The 22,792-nt window shown below is 37.2% G+C and overlaps 1 protein-coding gene across 4 annotated transcripts in view; it reads right to left on the bottom strand.

Moving 5' to 3' along the window:
• AP4S1 (adaptor related protein complex 4 subunit sigma 1) overlaps window positions 1-22,792 on the bottom strand; it is a 38,716-nt gene that overhangs the window by 7,010 nt on the left and 8,914 nt on the right. For 2 of the 4 annotated variants that reach the window (XM_031678915.2, XM_015242002.3), the window contains exons 2-5: window positions 8,834-9,040; window positions 6,306-6,392; window positions 5,193-5,261; window positions 629-711 (exon numbers count right to left, since the gene is read on the bottom strand). In XM_031678915.2, coding sequence (XP_031534775.1) covers window positions 629-711; window positions 5,193-5,261; window positions 6,306-6,392; window positions 8,834-8,971 — 377 coding nt within the window. In that variant the 5' untranslated portion in view covers window positions 8,972-9,040. The other 2 variants (XM_006207578.4, XM_072962917.1) reach the window with 2 other exon arrangements.

Below are 22,792 nucleotides of genomic sequence, written 5' to 3'. Positions count from 1 at the left end.
CAGCCTGATGTTTTCTCAAAGGATCCTTCTATTTATTGCTTTCAAGTGGTGAGCAGATTTCTGAAGTAAATTAACTTTAAAGCAACTTGCCTCCAGTGCACTCACACAAAGCCGGGGGCTCCTGCCAAAATCCACAGGCCTGCGGTACTCTAAGCAAATCGCCCTTGCTGTTGGCGCCCTTGGATACTTTGATTTAAAAGGGAGAAGAGAAGAAAAGGAGAGCTTCCTTTGCTATAAAAGGAAATGAATACAAGCCAGGCAGTTTCTGTAACCCTCCATTTCATCATCCCTGCAGGCCTTATTCTGATCATGTGGGGAATTTCTGGAGATTTATACCTGGAGCCACGCAAATCCATTCTCTCTAGGAGGACCACGCACTTTCTGGCTGTGTTATTTAAATTCTGAAAAAGTCTACTCCTTATGTGTAAGTTAAATGAATATACAACAATTATTATTAACTATACCACAGCATTACCCTGTTGGAAAAATACAAGAATCGTCTTTGTGAAGAAGGGCAGAGGGTTTCTGCAAAGCACCTGCACCTCTGACCTGCATGTCAGAGCTGTGGCTGATCAGCCTTCCGGATTCTGGATTCTGCGGAATTGTTTCGCTGCCCCATGGCACTTACCTGATCCGGACTGGCCTGTGCTTTGCCAAGTACTGTGGAAAACTTGGCTCATAGCAATGAAAAAAGGATACATCTAATTCACTCTGGAAAAGAGAAAAGAGTCCAAGGATGAGAAGGAGACACTGGGACACAATGCACTTAGTACAGGCAGCCGCTGCTCTGGTCGCCAGCCTGAAAGCAGGTGGGCGAGGCTGCTCTGGATGGAGAAACCTGAGCACGGGAAGGCCGAGTTCGGGAGAGTGATTTAAAAAAAATAGGCTGCAGTTGGAGAACTTTTATAGGTTAGAACAATTCACCTTTAGAAGGTAGAGGGGATAAACTAATTCAACCTTTACAGATGATAGGTAATTTGATATGTATATCAAAAAATTTCATAATGTGCACACAGTTTGAATCCATCAGGTTTACTTCTAGAAGTTCATCCTCAGGAAATAATTAGATAATGGCATAATGATGTGTGATAGGATATTCAGGGTAATGTTATCTATAGTAGCAAATGACCGAAAACAAGCTAAGTGTCTATCAAGGGGGAACTAGTTAAATAAATTATAGCAAATCCACAATGATGACGTAGATACATAAGTACTGACATATTGTTAAATAAAAAAGCAAGTTATAAAATGGCATATACAGCATTATCCCTGGAACATACACATATATATAGAGAGAGATACAGATATAGTTAGATATAGACAAATACATACAGCCTAAAAGCAAATGTACCTAATAGTATGTGTCAATAAGTAGTATTTTAACTGATGATCTGCCCTTTCTTTTTGCTCATATGTATTTTAAACTTTTTCCAGTGAACATAGATATTTATGGCATGAGAAAGTTATAGAGGGAGAAACAAATGAAATGAAACAGTTAAATTCACATTTGAAAGGACCTACGGTTTATCAAGGGCACCTCTGAGAATCCTGATCCCACTTCCTCAACAGCTACAGACCTCATCTCTTGCAAAACTGCCTCTTTTTTTTTTTTCGGTAGGGGTAGGTAATTAGTTTTCTTCTTTTAATGGAGACATTGGGGATTGAATCCAGGACCTCGTGCATGCTAAGCATGCGCTCTACCACTGAGCCATACCCTCCCCCCTCAAAACTGCCTCTTTTGAAGCTAACTGAGCTGGCTTTTTGTTTTGAAACATGATGCTGAGATGCTTCTTTCAGCCCAGACAGCATGAGACTGATTTCCAAATTTAAGATTTGGAAAATCTAAGATTAAAAATAGCCCCAGAAAGAATGTTTAAAACTCACAAACCTAAAAATAAATCTTAGATGACAAGGCATTCTCTTTAGTGGGGCAGATTCCATTTCTTTCCCATTGTACTCTTTTCCCTCCTCTTTCTCTTCTTTTTTGCTACAGTCATCCTAAACCGGGCCATCCCTTAGTACTATCCAAGTCCTGTATAATCGCCTGGCTTAAATTTAATTCTAATCTTAACTTCTGTGGTTTATGTGGTCACCAACTCTCTCCTGAGAATTACAGCTAGAATTCAGCAAGTTGCTATTTATTCTCACTTACCAAATATAATAATTTTAAAAGCCTTGACAATGATAGTGCCTGTACCCACTGTATTCTCCCAGGTTTAAAACAGTGCTATTTTGGGAAATTATATTCTTCTTGGTAGGTGTTCCCTTAAAGTGACTAATCACGCCAGCTCTGAATCATAGACCCTGACTTGCAACCAGTCTGCCTTAAGAGAGTGGTAGGCAGCAGATAAGCCCGAGCTATAACCGGGGCTATGCTGGCCAGCACGGTAACCACCCGCCTCATGTGGCAATTTAAGTTAGTTAAAGTGGAAGAAAATTAAAATTCCAATTCCTTACTTCCACTAATAACATTTCAAGTATTCAAGAGCAACGTGTATGTGGCTCTTGGTACAGATACAGAGCATTTCTATCACTGTAGAAAGTTCTACTGGACAGCACTGGTCTATGGTGCTCTCTCCAAGCAATCAATAAGAAGATGGATTTACAGCTGGCCTCAATGTCCCCTGTCCCCTCAAGGCTGGTCTCTGGAATAGCCCTCCCTCTTGCCCCCTTTCAGATTGAGAGGACACCAATCTCTTCCTCGCCAGAAGCACTACCATGTGGCAGGCCTCTAGGCAGCTTCCCAGCTCCAACCGCTGAATCAGGAAACGGCCGACAACCAGCCTCATGCATTAGGGCAGTGGTTTTCAAACTTAAGCATGCCTCAGAATCACTTGGAAGGCTTGTGAAAACACAGACTGCTGTGCCCCAACCCAGCTTCTAATTCAACAGTTTGAGATAGGCCAATAATTTATACTTCTAACAAGTTCCCAGGTGATCCTTGTGCTGCTGGTCCAGGAACCACACTTGGAGAACAACTGTAGTAAGGCAATGAAGACAGGCTAGTTGATTGTCCCATAGGGAACGAGTTTGTTAAACTTTACTTCTAGCATTAGTTTTGCCCTTAGCGGGCTTCAGTACATTCAGTATTGCTAATTATGGATCCGATTCCACTCACTGACTCAAGAGGAAGCAGCTTGAAAACAGTTCCTTCCTAATCCTTTTATTTAAAAGCAAAATGAAATAAACAAAACAATTCTGAAAAATCAGCTTGTGCGACTATGACTCCTCAACAATGTCTAACCAAGTCTCCAGAAGGCCTTTGGCAGCAGAGTAAGACATCTTCACTGATTCTGTTTTAGAAGACCATTGGATTTCAAACTAACTGCAAAGCTGATAATCAAATAGCGTGGAACTGGCAGAAGGATAAGCATATAGATCACGAGAACAGAACTGAAAGTCCAGAAATAAAGCCTTACATTTATGGTCAATTGATTTTTGGCATCGGTGCCAAGACAATTCAATAGGGGGAAAGCATAGTCTTTTCAACAGCTGGTATTGGGATAATTGATTATTTACACGCAAAAGAATGAAGTTAGACCTCAACTTTGAAAATACTCCAAAATTACTCAAAATGGATCAAAGACCTAACCGTAGGAGCTAAAACTATAATGTATATAAAGAACAAATATAACATTGAAATAGATAAAGTCTGAGTTGGGAAAAAAGAGAAGAAGAACACATAGGAGTAAATCTTCGTGACCTCAGGTTAGGCAAAACCTTTTTAGATATGACAGCAAAAACAATAAGCAACAAAAGAGAAAATAATTTAACTGCATCAAAATTAAAAACTATTGATCTTCAAAGGACACCATCAAGAAAGTGAAAAGAAAACCACTGAATGGAGAAAATATTTTCAAATTATTTTTGATAAGAGATTTGTACTAAAAATATATCAAGAACTCTTACAACACAACAATAACAAGACAAATAACACAACTGAAAAATGGGCAAAGACTGGAACAGACATCTCTCCAAAGAAGATATACAGATGGCCAATGAACACATGAAAAGATGCTCAATATTGTTATCCACTAGTGTAATGCAAATCAAAATCACAATTTATTGGCCTCTGTACTACTTTATACCGACTGGGATGGCTATAATCAAAAAGACACATAATAACAAGGTTGGTGAGGATGTGGAGAACTAGAACACTCATACACTGCTGGTGGGAATTTAAATCATTAGCCCCTTTGGAAAACAGTTTGGCAGTTCATCAAAATTATAAACTTAATTCACCTCCTAGGTATATTACCCAAGAGAACTGAAAACATGATTCCACACAAAGAATGTGTACACAAATGTTCATAGAAGCATTATTCATAATAGCCAAAAAAAACCCCAATGTCCATCAACTGAAAAATGGATTAACACAATGTGATATATCCATAAAGTAGACTATTATTCAGCAATAAAAATCAACGAAGTACTGATACATCTACGAGATCAGCATAATCTTGAAAACGCTTAAAAAAAAAGCCAGTCACAAAAGACTACATATCATACAATTCTATTTATATAAAATATCTAGACTAGGCAAACTTATAGAGACAGAAAGTAGATTACTGATTACTTAGGGCCTGGAGCAGGTGGAGCAGATAACTGGGCGAGAAATGCTAATGGGTATGGTGTTTCTTTTTGGGGTGATGAAATATTTTAAAATTGATTGTGGTGATGGCTATACAACTCTGTGTAAACACTAAACACTATACACTTTAAATGGTGGAATTGTATGTTATCAAATTACATTTCAACACAGCTGTTAAAAATAAAGGACTGTTGGAAAGAACTCATGTACTCCTCAAGGGGGATTGGTTTTGACCCTCAAAGCAAGGGTTTGGATGGAAATAATTCTTAAACTAAAAAGGGTCCTGGTATCTTAGGAGGGGAAGCAGAAGAAAGAAGAAAAGAGAGAGCAAGTTAGGTCACAAAATACCTTCATGGAGACAAAGACACAAGAGGTTCTTAGTCTTGTAGAACTGGTTCATTATAAAGACCTAAAGCACATGCAGGTTTCTAACACTTTGGATGAGCCAGAAGGAAAGGTAAAGAAGATTTGGCAGCATTTGAATTTTAACTATTACACATGAGAGCTCTGTATTAACGCTTTTTTTTTTTTTTTTTTTGATATAGACTTGTTCTGGGAATAGGGCTGAGGACGAAGACCATTTTTCAGTCATTAGACTTACCACTCGGCTGAAGTACTCATCTAAAACTTCCACAAAGTCATGGATGAATTCATAAATTGCCATCTCGTTCTGAAATAAAAAAAGGAAGGGTGCAATCAGTTTTAGTATGACCCCTGTGGCTTGGTAAACTGAGAATGTGAGCAAAGCAGCTTCCTACAGACAAATACTCAGTAGTTCTATGGTCTACTTGTTTAAAAGAAGCTTATCAACAGGGGAAGTGTAGAAACTTAACCTCTAACATTTTTAAAATTTATTTGAGGTAGGAAGGTAATTAGGCGTGTTTGTTTGTTTATCTATCTATTTATGTATATACCTTATTTTTTTAGTGGAGGTACTAGAGATTGAATTCAGGATTTTGTGCATGCTAAGCATGTGCTCTACCACTGAGCTATACCCTCCTCCTGCCTAAGATTTTTTTTCAAAGTCCATGATGAATCCAGCTGAACAGAACCCAGACTGAGTCTAGTGTCTCGAGTTCTGAGCTCTGCTCCCTGCCTTCATCACAAACTGGCTGAGGCAACTTTTCAGGGTCTTCATGTCATCAGCTTTCCTTCTGTGAAGTGGAGAAACCACCTCAAAGTTTGGTTCATGGAGAAAAAACCAAATCAACTGAGATTTCAAAGTATTTTAGATCTTAAATACCCTTTCAGGGATTCCATGGCCAAAGGTGCTATTCATCTGGGACTGACATTTCTGAGGTGAACTAAATCTGATAAGATGTAACCATAACACAATCATATTCATAGTTTGCTCTGGCTTCTGATGTGTCAGCCTATGTTTAATGCCACAGCTGACTGGCCTCTCTACTTGGCTAAGCAGCCCCTCTGCACCACACAGAACAAGGGCAGGGCACTGGTACTGCTTGGTCTCGAGGAGGGCAATCTGTGGTTCTGTGTTTCTCCACAAACTACTCATCTAATCCAAGAAAAACCCTACATTTATCTCTTCCACACAGCTTTCCCCAGTCTTGATGAAAACCAAGATCCTTCAAAAGAGTCAAGACAATTCTTATGGAGGTAAGTAGGGAAGCAAATGTTCATTTAAGAAGGAAGAAAATCCAGACTGTTATTCCTAATTTTCTTGCATTTTCTATCGGCTCTTCTGTTATCTTACCTCAGTGTCATTAACTCCAACCACAATGAAGAGAGCCGCATACTGCCGATATATCAGCTTGAAATCCTTATATTCGATGAAAGAGCACTAAACAAAACACAATTATATGTTAATTCCTATGGTTGACAGGGATTTCTTCAAAATGGCATGCATAATTTCTAGGTCCTGATTTGAGTATCTGTCAACACATTCCTAGAAACATACAACATTAAAATGTTACACAATCTTTGGTGGCTGCATTCTCCCAATAGCCTCTAGTGGAAAGTGGAGAAGTGGTCTTGGAAAAAAGTCTGAGTGTTCACATGGGTTCCCACCTGTACTCCTCATTCCTTTGCTTGGCTCTGTGTGGAACCCAGCAGGCAAAAAAAAGTTACTAAATAATCAGCATTTTAAACTGCCTCCAACATGGAAATAAGCTATCACAATAAAGAGATTTTCTTCTTTCCATCTCCTCTGGGCTCTTTTGGACACAATTAGAGATTCAGTTTTGCACTATTTGATAGCCATTGAAGAGCCAAATATACGGAGCATACACACATGCAAAAAAAAAAACCTTCGTTTCTTTCTTCTAGACCCACGAAAAGAATCAATGCAGGCTCTTTTATAAATTATTTAAAGATGGCATGTATGCGGCAGCTACTAGACAAAAATCTCCCATTGTAAACATTGCTCCATATAAAGTAATAACTAGCTTACCGCTACTGACTTGTGGCGAAAACAATTCCCTTCCCGTGCATCTCTCTCCTAAAGCCACTGTTCAAACGGGGAGGGGAAGGCACTGGGTGGACAGGAATTGGACAGCGGGCTGAAGGAAGGGCTGCCTTTCCTTCGTGCTTTTGGGTGTGCTTGATCAAAAGTGATTGAGCAACAACAGGATGACTTTCTGCACTGGGATATGTGGCTCTCGGGCACTCGGACGCACCTGGGAATGAAGCTGCAAGTTTTGATTACAGAATTTCTTCCATGGGAAAGCCATTCAACAATCTGTATGATGGAAGGATTTGAGGCTTTTATTTGAAATTAGGATAAAGGTCGTAAGTACAGGACCGTTCTGCAGCTTTTGGCTCACTGTAGAGCCAGTACAATTTCTGCTCAGTCGGATCTTTCAAGGAAACAACCTAACTGAAAGAACTGAGAAACATTTTTCAATGCCTCTCAGGTGTTTCTGACATTAAAAAAAAAAAGTATCAAAGCACCTTTATGGATAAAATAAAAATGAAGCTGAGATTATGTTACTTTGGGGCCTGATTATGCCAAAAGCCCAGTGGGTTTCCTTTAAAATCCAAGATAATTCAGAATGCTTCAAAAATATCTAACAGTATATTCATTCCAAAGCATAATTTCAGAGGGTAACAGTGAAAACAGTGTTTGAAATTGTGGAGTGCCTGCACTCTGTAGGAAAATTCAAACAGAAATGCTTCTGCACTTTTGTTTACCTTTACTTAAAGTATGTGGCTATTAACACAGCCCTTTAATAGTTTCTGTTTCCTTTTGACAACTACATAAAGCAGTGTGTCCAAGGCAGGCCAAAGTAGTAATTCAAAGAGGACTCTGAGATGTTCCGACTGGAAAATCAGTTTAGAAGCCAAGGGAAACACAGCTCCAATGCGTAACTTCTGAGCACTGATGTAGCTTAATATTTTATGACCTACCAGTGGTTCCCACAGGCCGCCTTTCTGCATACCCAGTGAAATGGAGCACTGGCAAAATTAATGGGTGATTTAAACAAGCTTTCTGATTTTGCCTTCATTTGCTCAGTGATTTCCAGAGGATTCCAAGTTTAGGGCCTGGGTTAAGTAATTCTCCAATTAAAGTCCTTTGTAAAAATAGACTCAGCTTTAAAAATTCCTATTTATTATGATCTCAATGATTTAATTTAGCCTCAATTTGGGCAGAATGGATAGATCTGTTGTTTCATATGAACTTTAAACTTCTATTTCTCCCATCTACATTATATAGTAAGACAAGTTTAAATCAAGTTTGGTTTGTTTTTAAATTACTCGTTCCAGTAGTATGTTGGTGGTAAATTTATAAAGATGGTAAGCAGGAAAAAAAAAGAAAACTGCACTCCACATGAGAATCATGTTATTATCCCCTGGTACAAAGTGGGTCTTGAGTGTTCACCTCTGTACTGGTCATCTGACCTTCATCTTTTGGCGTAAAGAAAGAAAGCCATCTGCTACAGGCACTCCTAAGAGTTCCAAGGGTTCACTCCATATGAGCAAGAAAAGAAGCTGTATCTATTAGCAGGAGTAAATTTGAACTGCCACTTCCAAAATGCGCTGAGACAAATATGCTGACCTAAATGCGAACCCAAGACTTTTCCTGGTTTTCTTTGTTTTTATTTTCCCTTAAGGGGACGTAAAGAGAGCTATGCTTCCATCTTCATTTCACTTCATTTGTTATTTTCTCTAATAGCTATTGAAAGAATGTAGTTCAAATAAACCGATGGCCCTTGGGACTCAGTAATAACAGATCTGCCACTGCTGAGTTGAATGCAGAGATAAAAGAGAGAATCAGAAACTTACTTGTTCATTGGATCGAGAGAGACAGCTCTTTATGACTTCTGTTTCCAGAAGTGTACGCTTATTAATCTCCACATGTTCATAGTACTTAGAAAGTCGGGTCTGCCCTTGTTTATTCACCATGAGGAAGAATTTTATCATTTTTTTTCTGGCCAGTATTTTTCCAAATATAGTTCAAAAGTTATGGCAAGGGGTGGCTGTAACCAGAACCTGAAGAATGAAAGAACAGAAAGGCAAGATCAGACGTGCTAAGAATCATACTAAACATGTTTCAGAGATGAATCAGAAGTAAATACAGTCTTCTGATAACACCAGCCTCCCACTCCTATGAACTACGTGAGGTTTTAATAAATAACTGAAGATTCATTTTTATAACCTATCCTCCAAAACATTTTTGAGCATCCACAGTACTTCTACTCATATTCATTTGATTAGTTCATCCATCTTGCTGGGCGCCAACCATGTGTCAAGCACCAGGAGAAAGAATACAGTTATGAAGAAGTAATGATTTCTGATCTTCTGGTCAGTACATGTAGCAAAGGTGCTGGATAGCTAAACAAGGAGCAGCAGCGCGAGGTGGTGAGTTACAAGTGAGACAGGTATACATCTGTGGTGCACACTACGGAGGGACAAGGAGCACCACAGGAGAGTCAGGAATGGCTTCCCAGAGAAGGGGTATTTAAGCAAGATCTTGAAGAATGATCCAGAGGGAGTGACTCTGAGGCAGAGAACACAAGTCTGAAAGCTCTGGAAAGTTCACTTTGGTTGCAGTTCAGGGGGCAGCAAGAATGGTCACAGAAAACGGAGCTGTTCACATAGGCTCATACTGGCTTTAAAAGTCATGCTAAGGAATATGAACTTTATTTTATGGATAATGGGGACAAGATCTGTAGTGAAGCTTTTCTTTCCTTGGTGGTGGAAGTAATAGTAATGTCAACTATTTGTCAAAGTCCTCCAATGACACCTTAGAAAAAGTCCTATAAGTTCCTATCCTGAGCAATTTCCATACATTATTTAGTTCTCACAATTCTCTGAGGCAGGGGCTTCTGTTAGCCCCACTTTAAAGACAAGCGAATTAAAGTTTATGGATGTTAAGGTACCCACGTCCCTGGATTACTATGTGCCGGGGGTGAGATGGTGCAGCTCAGAGGCCAAGCACATGAGCAGATGCATAATACCCCTACTCCTCTCCTTCTCATCATCCGGGGGTTCCTGCTAGTGGCTTTATTTCCAGCTCAGTTGAATTGATTCTCATGTTCATTCCTCTTGTATTTAAGGTAGCTTTTGAAATAAGCAGTGCAAAAGAGCCCAATGTTGACCAATGGCCAGTTCTCCTTTCATCACAGGCATCAGAGCTGCCTCTCAGGCTTATCTTATAATATCATATTCACGTTTTGCAATATCTGTGAAAATCAGTGCAAAATACCAAGGTTAATGATAGTTCCCAAGTGAACTTTTAAAAGCTGGAATAACTTGACAGAAAAATTGTAACAGATTACGGGATAATCTTTGAACTAAGACTTATATTATTTTTTGCCCTCTTAGCTCATCTCTTTGTTTCCTAAACCCTTTCGGACAGGTTGTTACCTCATAACAATTCCACACATGAAGAGCTGGATAGAGCCAGATCTAGCCTGGCAAAGCCTGGGCTGCCCCATTCATTCAGTGTGCAGAAAAGGATGTCATCTAGACCAGTGCAGCCGGGGATATGACAGCTGTGCCACGGGGGAGGCCCGTGGTCATTCACTCTCTTTTCCAGGAAGATAAACTCACAACCGTAGGCGGGATTGCAACACACTCTGTGTTGTTTAATCATTTGGTATTAAATGCTGCTTTTATTCTCCTTACAAGTTCTTGCCAGTAAATTACGGCAGGTGACTAATAAATTAAGATCACCATCCTTTCTTTTATTCTCTTTTAGCAAAGTTATTTTAAAACCATCTTTATGAAAGTTAGAAATGACAGTACCCTGGATTGCAACTGTGAGGTAAAAGAAAACATATTTTCTCAAAGGTACCCAGGACCAAACCTTTGCCTTTAAATGCCCTGGTTGCATTAAGTGGTAAAATGAGATGTAAAATGATCCCAATGAGATGCTACACCAAGGGCTCAAATTGGTTTCCACCTTACAAGCAGAGCATTCCTTCCCACTGACCTCAAGAGCAAGGATGACAAACAAGGACGTGCTGAACTGATCCTCATTAGGATGCAAGTCTTGAAAATAGTACTGAAGGCATCTGAAGACCTGAATACATCATTTCTTTTTGCATTCTCATGAACAATTACACAATTTATAACTATAGGATTACATAGTGGTAATCAAGTGGAGAAGCAAAACTGTAAACTATTTCTATTATAAAATACACAACAGCAAAATATACAATGTGGAGGCTCAGAGACAGGTACATGTTTGAGAACTGAAGATGAATGCCTAAAGCACCTATCCTGATTACTAATTATTGGGGAGGAGGGAGATCAAATAAATATAAAACTGAGGTAGGGCAATAAGAAGGAATATGCTTAGACAAGCACTGGGAGTGGTCAGGGAGCAGGTATGAACTTCCTCTGTTAATAAACTCTTTACATTCAACAACACACAGGTTGGGGAAGATATTTTGACTGCAAGTTAGGCGATTCCACACCCAAGAACTTGTGTGAATGTGCATGAAAAATCAAGGAAGAATAAAGAAAGGAAACTTCACTGGGGAAGGCATTACACAAAGGGTGTAAGGATGCCTAAAGGCTGAGGCTGGCGAGGCTGGTGGATTCATGGGAGAATATGAACAAATCAACATCCCAGCACCCTACATGGTGTAAATGTAACGCTTAGAGAAAAGAGAGACTGGAATACTGAAGTAGACGCTGAACTGGGCACAGTTTTCATATTTCTGGGAGTTGGAGCTGGAAGAGTCTTTATAGGTTGTCACATCCAAAGATGACAAATAGATTTCAACTTGGGTGTTGGCTGTGGTTAACTGCACTAACTGCTTTGAGCGCTGTGTTGGGCAGGATTCTGAAGCTGCTTTCAGGTTCAGAACAAAATGATGCCATGAATAATTAGTAATGTCAGTTGTGGGTTGGGAGGTAGGGTGTGGTAACATATGCACCTTGTCTCTGTCATCTCTGATGTGCACTCCCTTCATACTGCAGTTGGGAAAACTGGTAATCTGAGATGTAGAGTGAAGTCCTGAATTCTTGTCTCCTGATTCATAATATAATGCTGTCTTTAATCCGTCACATTGTTTCTGCCTTACTCAGTGTAGTGGTGTCATTAAATGTTCGTTTAAGTCTAATAAGCATCAACTTCTGGTAGCTTTGGGAATGGCCAATTCAATATTATCTTTTCTAATGCTGCTGCACGATTAATTTGGAAAATGCCAAACCATTGACTACATGAAAACAGTACAGCATGAAGTTTCTAGAAATGTAAATGGTATCTGATGATGGCTAATATCCTTTCTAGCTCTAAATGCTTTTCACGTACTCCAGAATCATAATGTTGTAAAACACACACACACACACAGCTGATATCAGAGAAAACTCTTTTTTGGCCCCATGAAAGTGAATGAAATAAAATCCCCCCAGTTAAAAAGCAAATTTCCACCAAGGAAATTATAGTACTCATAGAGTGTAGTAGTCAAAAGTATGAACTAGACCTTGACTGTGTTTGGCTCTACTACTCTTTAGCCCTGTGATCCTGGGCAAATTACTTAATCTTTCTGTACTCAGTCTGAGGTACAATGGGAATGGTATCAGTACTTACCTTCTATAAGAGTAGAGGAGTTAGTATATGTAACGTCCTTAGGACAGCGTTTAGCAGTTGGCGTGAAATGAGTGCTATGCAAGCGTCAGCCCATGTCATTATGATAATGTATCTATCACCCTTTCTTCAGAGAAGCCTTTCCTGCCTATCCCCATCCCTCTTTCTAAACACAAAAAGTTGGCTATCCTTTCTTTGAACCTATCACTATATCTTAAAAACCTGTCACCCTGAGTAATCATTATCTGATTACATTCCTAGCTCGCCTACCAGACAGTGATTTTCACTTTTTTACGGTGATGTATTTTACATTGTGATATATTTTACATGGTGACCCAGTATACAGGTACATACATATCTGAAAATAAGTTCATAAAATAATACCTGCCATACTTTATGTTTGGTACTCTAGCATTTTCTATGACCTTTCATTTTGTAAAAACTGCCATTGTGAGGGGTTACACAGGTGTACGGATTTTTCAAAAGTCACCAAATGTACACTGACTCATGCATTTATCATATATAAAATTTACATAAAAAGAAATTAATATTCTAGTTAATGATATACATTAGTATTTGGGGGAAATGTACTGATGTCTATAATTTACTTTGAAATGCACCAGAAAACTAAGATAAATTAATGGATGGGTAGACAGATGGATGGATGGTTAGATGTATGATAAAGTACAGTTGACCCTCCAGATCTGTGGGTTCTGCATCCACGGATTCAACCAACCACAGATTGAAAATATTTGGAAAAAAATTCCAGAAATTTCAAAAAGCAAAACTTGAATATGCTGTTCACTGGCAACTATTTACATAGCATTTACATTGTATTAGGTATAAGTAGTCTAGAGTTATCTCTACCTTACTTTAAATTATTTCAACACATAGGGAAGGATGTGTGCAGATTATATGCAAATACTACACCACTTTACATTAGGGACTTTAGCATCCACGGATTTTGGTATCTGTGGGGGTCCTGGAACCAATTCTCCACAGATACTGAGGGATGGACTACTACATAGTAAAATATTATTGGTAGAATCTAGGTGATGAGTATATGGGAATTCAATGTGAAGTTCTTCTCAATGTTGCAGTATATTTAAAAATCGTCATAATAAAATACTGAGGGAAAATGCTAGTTGTGGCCCACTGATTTTTTAAAAACTCATAGATTTTATTTTTTGAACAGTTTTAGGTGTATAGAAAAAACTGCAAAGACAGTATAGTGTTCTCATATACCCCACACCCATTTTCCCCTATTATCAGTATCTTAGTATTGTACATATGTTACAATTAATGATTTAATACCTTATTAACTGAAGACTATACTTTATTCAGATTTCTTTACATTTTACCAAATGTTCTTCTTCAGTTATAGGGGCCAGTCTAAGATACCACATTACATATAACCATCACGTGTCCTTGGAGACATTCACTCGGCTCTGATAGTTTCTTACACTTCCCTTGTTTTTGACGACTTTGACAGTTTTAAAGAACACTAATCAGGTATTTTATAAAATGTCTCTCCACTGGGATTTGTATGTTTTTCTCATGATTAGACTGGTTTATGGGTTTCTGGGAAGAAGACAACAGAGGTCAAGCGCCATTTTCATCACATCGTATCAAGGGCACATACTATCAACATGAATTATCACTGCTGATTCTAACCTTGGTCACCTGGATGAGGTAGTTTTGGTCAGATTTCTTTACTGTGAAGTTACTCTCCTTCCCTCCCTTTCTATATTGTAACCTTTGGAAGAAAGTAATTATGTGTAGCCTACATTTAAGGGGTAGGGGATTATGTTCAGTTTCCTTGAGGTAGGAGTATCTACATAAAATTATTTGAAATTCTGCTGCACAGGAGATCTGTCTCCTCTACCCCATTATTTATTTATTCAACTATTTATATCAGTATGGACTCATGGATATTTTATTTTATACTTTGGATTATAATCCAATATGACCCACTCGTTTTTCATTTCAGATTCTGCTAGAGGACTGTGACCCAAAGTTTGAAAGATACTATACTAGCCAATGAACTTCTGGGTAGGGTCTATATCTTACTTCAGATAATTGCACAGTGCCTAGTATATAGTGAGCATCTGATAAATGTTTATTGTAAGAATGAAAGGGTTTTTTTTTAAGCAATAAATACTCCTTTAAAAAAAATTACCTAAGTGTTCAAACAGAGTGGACTTATAAAATGCTCTGGTACCCCAACTCCTGGCACAAATCCTGTTCATCCTACTAAAGATTTAACGAATGTTTTTAAATATGTTCAGTGCATATCCTTCTAGACCTTTCCTATACATTTACATGTAAATATGCATACATCTGTAGCAACTTTATTTTTTAAACATAAATGTGATTGATAAACTCTAAAATGTCAAGAGGCTAGTTTAGTTAGTGTCTGTCCTCTCCTGGTACCTTTAAATGAACCTGGTCCACATACAAAGCTCTGGCTGGATCCTATAAAAGGGCACTAAGGAGATGTATTCTGGAAATCATCAAAAGGACCTCCTGTTGAACCAATTTAGCTCAGGCTTCCCTGGGTCTTTGTCCCCTTGATTCAGTGCCTTGGCTTCCAATCCGTCTCTGGGCTCAGTTCTTAATGAAATGGTTTGGATTTCTGCAGTCTTTCACAACTTGACCTTTGGTATCTGCCCTTTGGCTGTAACTCCAAGGGCCTTTGGCACTCAGCTCTTGCACTGTCAACTGGGAGCAACAGCTAACTTACACAGTGGTGGCAAAGATTAAATAAAGTATGCTGACTTCTTTAGTACACTGACTTCTTTCATTTCCTCCCTTTATGTGTATTAAACTAGAAAAGAAGTAGATAAGTCTGTATAAGGAAACAGATATGTATATGTATATATTGTTAGTGGTCCCTTAATTTGTTATAAATTTTCTACAGTGTAACCTGGTAGCAAGCAAGAAAAAATTAGGAAAATGATTCTACTTTTTAACTCAAGCACTTCAGTCTTGGGACTCTACCCTAAAATATAATTAAAAGTCCATATGTAAAAAAAAAAAGTCCATATGCATGAAAATGTTAATAGCAACATTATCTATAATAGTGCAAAATGAAAAAAGCCCAGACACTACAAACTTAGAACCAAGTTGAGGTCATTTAACCATTTAAAAAATATGCAGAGCATGAAAAGAATGGAAAAATGTAAGTTAAATAATGTTAGGTCACCAAATCAGAACACAAAATTTATCCACATGGATTACAACTGTGTAGAAGGAACATCCGAATAAAAAGAGACCAGACAGAAATCATGCAAAAACAAGAAACAAACAAATAAACAAACAAAAAGAAAAAGAGACCAAACAGATGAACTTTGAAAACACTGTGTTAAGTGAAAGAAGCTAGTCACAAGGATGACATATTATATGACTCCATTTATATGAAGTGTCCAACACAGGCAAATCTATAGACATAGAAAACTGATAAAGAGTTGCCAGAGGATGGGGTTGGAGGGTAAGGTCTAAGAAATGTGGGGTTGTGGTGATGGTTGCACAAATACATGAGTACATAAAAGCCATTAAATTGTGCTCTTTAAATGGGTGAAGTTTATGGTATACAAATTATACCACGATAAAGCCGTTAAAAAGTGACAGACAGACCAGACAATCTGGAAGAGCTCCCAATAGCTAAAGCCAGAAAGAGCTGAACAATAAATAACATAGTACTGGATTATAATGGAAAATATAAAATATACATTAGTACATACTGATATAACTACATGATTGAATAAACAAACAAGCAAATAAATAAATGGGGCAGAAGCATCCCAAATATATATATTGATACTCTCTCCTCCAGGAGGTAAAGCTCAATCCCCCCCATACATGTGAGGGTTAGCTGAACCTAGTGACTCACTTCCAAAGGACAGAGGATGGGAATGGAAAATAGTAACTTCACAACACAAAAGCTGGCACAAACCACCTTAACCCGGTGAAGATCAATGATGTCATGTCCCCCTGATAGGACATGATGAGAAGGGTACTTCACTCATTCTAATCATGAGAAAATACATTAGGCAAACCCATATTAAAGGACATTCTAAAAACTATCTGGCCAAACTGTCAAAGTCATGAAAAACAAGGAAAGCAAGAGAAACTGTCACAGGTCAGAGAAGATAAAGGAGACAGTGATGATCACATGCCATGGTGTCCTGTAGGAGACCATAGAACAGAAATGGACGTGAATGAAAAACTGTGAATAGTCTGAGTTTAGTTAATAATAATGCTACTCACGTTGTTTTTTCAGAGTTGACACATGTACCACGGTAATGTGAGATGGTCACATTAGGGGAGGTGGGTGAGGGTATTCAGAAATTCTCTGTACTATCTTTGCAACTCTTTTACAAATCTAAAAATTATTCCAAATAAAAAGTGTATTAAAATAAAAAAAGATGTATAAATATTTGTATCAAAGTGAAGAGAGTTTGTTGGTGTGTATTTAGTTATATTTGGTTATATAAGATGCTTAAGCATCTTAATTATCACTATAATACAGATTTTTAAGTATGAGGTTCATTTTTATTAACATTCTCACTAATTATACTTCAGTCTTTCTTATTTTCTTTTAGCTAAGAGTCATGCTAATTTTACCAGATGAGGTGTACATATGTGTTTAAACGTATACGTTCTGTAAGTGGCTTAGTCTATCGTTCTGTCAGGCTGTTTTGACCCAGATAACATCTTGAACCACATCTTTCTACCACGTTATTACCATTTGGGAACTTTTTTTCCCCAGATCCAGGAGTTGGCAAAGTTTTTCTGAAAAGGGCCAGGTAATATTTTAGGCTTCGGGGGTCACGTGGTCCCTTTCTCAACTACTCAACCACTCCACCACTGCAGGATGAAAGCAGCCACACATGATGCAGATAATACATAAAGAAATGGATGCAGCTGTGTTCCAATAAAACTTTACTTACAAAAATAGTCACCAACTGGATTTGGTCCGCAGGCTGTAGTTTGTTCTACTACAAACCAGTGCTAATCAAACTTAATGAGCACATAAATCATTTACAGAGTGTATTAAAATACAAAATCTGATTCATTGCTCTGGGGCAGGGACCATACTCAGAGGCATCAAAGTGTTGTTCATTTAAGTACACACCTACAAGATCATGAAGTTCACCTTTCTGCATATCAAATTATATCAAATAACACCAACTGAATGCTTACTAGGCACAAGACAGTAAGGGAACAGAGTAAACAGAAACACAGGTATTATGGATTTCTTTCCTCTGGTCATGAGAGGGTAATCTGGTTTGACATGTCACCCCAGATTCTCAGGTTCGTCCAGCTGATCTGGCTGGCTTATGTAGCAGCCCCACCCTCATGGCCCCAGGTGGTCTCTCTCAAAGTTGCTCTTGTATTGGAATGCAATGACATTTCCAGGAGGCAGTGAATCATTCTTTTGTCAAGGATTTACCAGTAGCTGACTAGAATGTTTCATTTCCCCTCAAGAAATTACAACAATGTATGTAGACCTCTATGTCACACCATACACAAAAATTAACTCAAGATAGATCATAGACCTAAAGGTAAGAGGTAAAACTATACAACTTTTAGAAAAAACAGATTTAAGACTAAAAGCACAATCCACAACAGAAAAAAAAAAACGATAAACTGGATTTTATCAAATTGAAAAAGTTTTTTTTTTTTCCAGATTGAAAAACTTGCACCTTAAAAGACACCATTAAGAAAATGAAAAGTCACAGACTGGGAGAAATTACTTGCAAATCATAGATCTGATAAAGGACTTGCATCCAGAATATATAAAAGAATTAATAGGAAGATATGCATCACACTTAAAAAATGAACAATGGATCTGAAAATACATTTGAACAAAGAGGGTATGTGAATGGCTAGTAAGCACATGAAAAGATGTCCAACATCATTAATCCTTAGGAAAATGAAAATTAAAACCACAAGACACACTTCACACCCACTTGAATGGCTATAATCAAAAATGCAGTAAATAACAAGTGCTGGCCAGGATGTGAAGACACTGGAACTCTCATACAGTGCTGGTGGGGATGCAAATGTTACAGCCACTTCGGAAAACAATTTGGCAGTTTCTTAAAAAGTTCAAGATAAATTTACCATATTATCCAGCAATTCAACTTCTTTTGTTTGGTTTTTCTTTTTTGGGGGGGAGGGGGCAGTTGGTAATTAGGTTTATTTATTTATTTACTTATTTTAATGGCAGTACTGGGGATTGAACCCAGCCCCTCATGCATGCTAGGCATGGGCTCTATCACTGAGCTTATACCTTCCTCTACTTCTAAATATATAGAGAAGAGAAAGTCCACAAAAATGACTTGTACATGAATGTTCATAAAAGCATTACTCCTAATAAACAAAAAGCAGAAATGAAACAAATGTCTACTAGATAATGAATGGACTTAAAAAAAGGTGGTATATCTACATACAATGGAAAACTATTCAGCAATAAATGAGAAGAAAATACTGCCATATGCTACAAAATGGGTAAACTTTTAAAATATTATGTTAAAAGAAGGCAGATGCAAAATAATACCTATTGCATGATTCTATTAATAAGAAATATACAGAGAAGGCTAATCTATAGAGATAGAAAATATATTAATAGTTAGGGCCAGGAGAGAGAGATTTGGGGGAAAACGCTGATGGGGGTTCTCTTTGGGATAATGAAAATCTTCTAACACTGGATTTATTTGCATAACTTTGCAAATTTACAAAAACTCACTGTACATGTACATTATACAAAGTTCAGAGCATCTACAATAAGCAGAAACAGAAGAAGTTATCCAACAATGTATTTTGCTTAAATGGCGATGGTAGGATTAGGGACAAGTTTTATTCTCTATTTTTGCTTTCTTTCCCAAGTTTTAAGAGATGTGTTACTTTTTGTGTCATACACACACACAGAGTTTGTTTTAAAAATACTAAACTGCATTACATAATTTTACAAAATTATCCAACTGAAACATAAATGTTTACTTTGAATAATGAAGCTATTGTTTCATTTATTGTGGCATTTCTAAATGCCACACTCTTTAAAATATGTACTGTCTTTCAAAATGGATGTGCTGAGAACCTCTAATCAGTATGGCCTAATCCAGGAAACATGGAAACAGCAACTGCCACACCAGATTGATTCATTCCATGGGCCTCAGAGTTATTTAGCCGTTTCTAAATTTCTCCATCCTTAAATAAGAGGAAATAGTACTCGTCAGTAGCAGATTTGCACCTAATTTGGAGCTCCTCCCTCAGAGTCTGTAATATGTTATGCATTCTTTTTTTATACACTAAAACAGTTTTGTTTCTTTGCTTCTGAATTTAGTAGAATTCTACAATAATTCAGTTTTCTCATCTGTCATCTGGGAATAATGACAGCTGCTTCACAGGAACTAAAAGAGATAAAGGAAATATAAAGCACTCAACAGATTCCCCGTCTTCCCTCCTCATCCTTCTCCCCATTGTAGGTTGCAGATTCTCCCTACTGATGTTCTAAGATACTGAAATCTGACTTCAAGAAACCTGTCACCCACCTGCCTTTCCTTCCATCCTTTCTCATTCCTGCTCCCCATCTCTCTCTCTGTATCTCTCCATTATGATTCAGAATACATTTTTCAGTAGCTTCAGCTGAGACTTTTACTTTCTGTTGAATCCTTGGGTCACTCAAGAAATATTTCAGCCACATTTGATTAATTTCACATTAAACACATTTGTATATGTGCTGCTTATTTTACTTGAACAGTTTAAGAATAATTAAAACATTAAAAATGTTAAATTCAAATCAAAATCAGGATTTGTAGGAATCCTGAAACTACCAATTTTGTGGAAAAATTATGAAAACACTTTGAGAATAAACCTTAATAGTCCTGTCTACCATTTTTCTAGCAGTATATTGAAAACTTTCTAAACCTTCATGTGACCCTCAGATCTTTATCTAAAGTCATTTTGGTAAACTGATCAAAAAGTCTCACCAAATTCTGCTTTAAGGTACGATAAAAGTTCATATAAGTATGGTTATTTGTACATCAACATTATTAATCCTTAGGAAAATGCAAATTAAAACCACAACAAGATATTACTTTATACCCATTTAAAACACATACATAAATAAAAGCAAAGACAAGTTAGAAGTTTTACTGAAAAGTATAGATGTTGCATTTTTGGAGATGTTCAAGTATCAGACCTTCTATCCTAAATTAGTGAATTGAATTTTTAAGGTCTTTACCACAATACAATTGAAGCAGGGGAGAAACGTCATATTTCAAAAACTGAGGATGAGGAATTTATATACTATAAATAGATCATTACATTGTCTGTTTGAAAGTACTTGTTTATTTTTGTTCGTTAGTCACCTGTGAGTGTGTGTGTGTGTGTGTAGAGTGGAGGGTGGAGGGATTGAGAATAGATTATCTATCAGTCATTTGCCAGAGAGGTGTTGATTGTCAGACCTGGTGGTGGAGGGAGGTATGCAGTTTAAAGATACAAACTATTAATCGCTAGAGTTCATACGAGTCATCTTAGGGTAGAAAAGCTGTGCTGCTTTAGGGTAAGTAACTGGACTCAACCTTCCCATTACTACACACAATGAAGATAACAATGGGTATCTTTCAAAATCAAAATCAAAATTTTCTTCTAAAATTATCTTCTTTTTGATTTTAATGCCAAGGGTAACTTATTTTGAAATTTAAAATAGCATTAAAATAGGGAATTAAAAGTTGACTTTGACAAAATGTGGACATGGTTAGAAATAGTGAAGAAACACTTCTGGTGGGTAATCTTATTCTAAACTGTTCAGTTAAAATTAGCCATATGAATTAAATATTTGTGCTTAGCGGCTAAAAATCTTCACTAAAGTTTTGGATTAACAAAGATATCCAACATTTTAATTTTAGAGACGAGGCAGCAGTGATCAGACATCTAAGGGTCTTATGGATGGGACCTTCCCAGGACTTGCTATTGTGATGTTACAATGTGTCAATAAGAAGGAATTCAAGTAGAGAATGAGGATTACTATATACTAGTTCCCATTCCTATAAAATGATGCATCAAGTTACCCCTTAAATTGAAAACATTTCAAACAAGATGTTCCGGATTTTGATCAATTTAACTTCTGTATTTCTTGTTAGGTTTTGTTCATTCTTGTTGGACATCTGATTTCCAGTGCAACCTGTGACTCTTACAGGGTCATGTGCAATGTTACAGATTTTAAATTCAAATTAAAATGAAGAAATTGAGAAGTAAAATTTGAGTTGCTGATGGCTCCTATAGTTTTGTGTCAAACAAAGAAGAAATAAACAAAACCTCACTGGGATGCAGAGGAATCTTGCTTTACAGAAAAGTCTGTAGAACTATAAAGTCTATAGAAAAGTTGACTATAAATTTAATTTAAGTGCAATACTCAAATTATGAAAAATGTTTCTATAAAACCATCACTCCATAACTTATCTGCAATTAATCTGCTTCAACATTATAAAGTCTTTTACTCTAATGCTCACATTACCTGGGGGAAAAATTAGTAACCAGGTGAATTTTTTCCTAAAATATATGTAAGAAAATAATACTATAAAACTACAGCTATATATAGAAATTATTATTTAAGATCTTCCTAATTAAAAAAGGTGTGTCCTGAGTTAAAATCAAACACTATTAAAAGCTATATTAATATTTTCGAGTCCTGAGGATATCACTTAGAAAGTTATGGCTCCAACAACAAATTATTTTTGCCAATTATCACTTTAAAAGAAACAATGAAACAGAAAAATTTCTGTATTAAATTTCAATCTGGGGATGAGTTTACTCAACCAACAGGATCTGTCTTTTTTGTTTAGTTACATGGCCACAACTAACTCTAATTCAAATGAGTAATTAATGCTCCCAATGTTTGATGGTGGTCATGAAAGAACTCCACTGCTATAACCTAAAAGGCATAATTCACCCTTTGTGATACGATGCGCTAATATGACCCAATAAACCAATTCAGGAAGAGAAATAATAGCAAGAGAAAACACTTACATACTGCTTAACAAATAGCCAGGTACTGTTTTGAGCACTTTACCTACATTCATTTAATCCTCATAATAGCTTTATGAGTTAGAAACTGTTATCTCAACTTCACAGATGTGAAAACTTAGTCACTTGCCAAAGGTCACTAAGTAGAATGGGGGAGGAAGAACCCA

This window comes from Vicugna pacos, chromosome 6 (genome assembly GCF_048564905.1).
Source record: "Vicugna pacos chromosome 6, VicPac4, whole genome shotgun sequence".
Taxonomy (NCBI): Eukaryota; Metazoa; Chordata; class Mammalia; order Artiodactyla; family Camelidae; genus Vicugna; species Vicugna pacos.
Note: the sequence above shows the minus strand (reverse complement) of the source record. Positions and strands in the feature narration are given on the sequence as shown.